This window comes from Arachis duranensis, chromosome 6 (assembly GCF_000817695.3).
Source record: "Arachis duranensis cultivar V14167 chromosome 6, aradu.V14167.gnm2.J7QH, whole genome shotgun sequence".
Lineage (NCBI taxonomy): Eukaryota > Viridiplantae > Streptophyta > Magnoliopsida > Fabales > Fabaceae > Arachis > Arachis duranensis.
In genome coordinates this window covers 13489105-13490558 of record NC_029777.3, presented here as the reverse complement: position 1 = coordinate 13490558, position 1454 = coordinate 13489105, and the positions used below count along the sequence as shown (strand labels likewise).

At 42.7% G+C, this 1454-nt stretch overlaps 1 protein-coding gene across 1 annotated transcript; it reads left to right on the top strand.

The window, feature by feature from the left end:
- Window positions 1-887: 887 nt before the first annotated feature.
- LOC107492733 (heat stress transcription factor A-6b-like) lies at window positions 888-1454 on the top strand. Its single transcript, XM_052262958.1, has one exon. It carries the CDS (start codon window positions 888-890, stop codon window positions 1452-1454), a length of 567 nt encoding a protein of 188 aa, XP_052118918.1.

Sequence of the window (1454 nt, the reverse complement as noted above, 5' to 3'; positions counted from 1 at the left end):
TCAGTTTGGGCCATCAAATCTCGGGCAAAGTATGGACTATTATACATTGCTGGAAAGCCCAGGATGTCTACTTTCCAACGCCGTTGAGATCGCGCCAATTGGGTTTCTGTAGCTCTAGAAAATCCACTTCGAGGGCAGGGAGAAATCCAACAGCATCTACAGTTCTTTTCAGCCTCTGAATCAGATTTTTGCTCAGGTCTCTCAATTTCAGCCAGAAAATACGTGAAATCACAGAAAAACACACAAACTCATAGTAAAGTCCAGAAAAGTGAATTTTAACTAAAAACTAATAAAAATATAATAAAAACTAACTAAAACATACTAAAAACATACTAAAAATAATGGCAAAAAGTGTATAAATTATCCGCTCATCACTTTTCCAGAGACCTTCTTCCAAGATACTTCAAGCATAACTGCATAAGTGCATAACAACTTCTCCAGCTTCGTAAGGCAGCTCAACACTTACGTAAGCCTTCTCTCTAATTTCTTTAATTACGTCTCTTAAGTCTTAATTACTGTAATTATTATTAATTACTGTGAAACTGTTTACCTGGCACTATATGATTGAATATTTAATTAATTAATTGAACGTGGTTTCTGGAATTCTCTTACCTGCTACTGCGGTAGGTGAACAATCATTGAGACTTCAAATTTGTCTGGTTTTGTAGGGTTTTAGAAAGATTGATCCAGATAAATGGGAGTTTGCGAACTAAGGGTTTGTGAGAGGGCACAGGCACCTGTTAACAAGTATAAGGAGAAGGAAGGCGCCTCGGCCACCAATCCAAACACAGACGTCGCAGTAGCAGCAGGGTCACTGCCTTGAAGTAGGGCGGTTCGGATTGGATGAGGAGATCGACCGGTTGAGGCGTGACAAGCAGGTTTTGATGATGGAGCTTGTGAGGCTAAGACAGCAGCAACAAACCACAAGATCGTATCTTCAGGCAATGGAGCAGAGGCTGAAAGGTACTGAGATCAAGCAGCAGCAGATGATGGCCTTCTTGGCTAAAGCAATGAAGAACCCTGTGTTTATACAGAAACTCATACAGCACAAGGAGAAGAGGAAGGAGCTTGAGGATGCCATGACCAGGAAGATGAGGAGGCCCATTGAGCAAGGGCCTAGTTGCAGCACCACTACTGTTAAGGTTGAGAATCCACCAGAGTTTGCTGGTTATGCTGGTGGCTTTGGAGCTTCTGAGCTTCAAATTCTGGGTATGGAGATGCAAGGATATGGTAGAGGGAGGCGAGGGAGTACTGAGCATGAGCAAGAGCAAGAGCAAGAGCAAGAGCAAGAGCAAGAGCAAGAGAGGCTTGACAAGGAGCTTGATGATGAAGGCTTCTGGGAAAAGCTGTTCAGTGAGAGTTTTGAGGGTGATTTGGACATTTCTAAAGATGAAGAAGAGGATGTTAATGTGTTGGCCAATCGGCTGGGTTACTTGGGTTCAAGTCCTAAGTGA

Excerpts from the sequence above, each read along its gene's own strand:
- LOC107492733 (XM_052262958.1), top strand. The coding sequence starts at position 888 with ATGGAGCTTGTGAGGCTAAGACAGCAGCAACAAACCACAAGATCGTAT.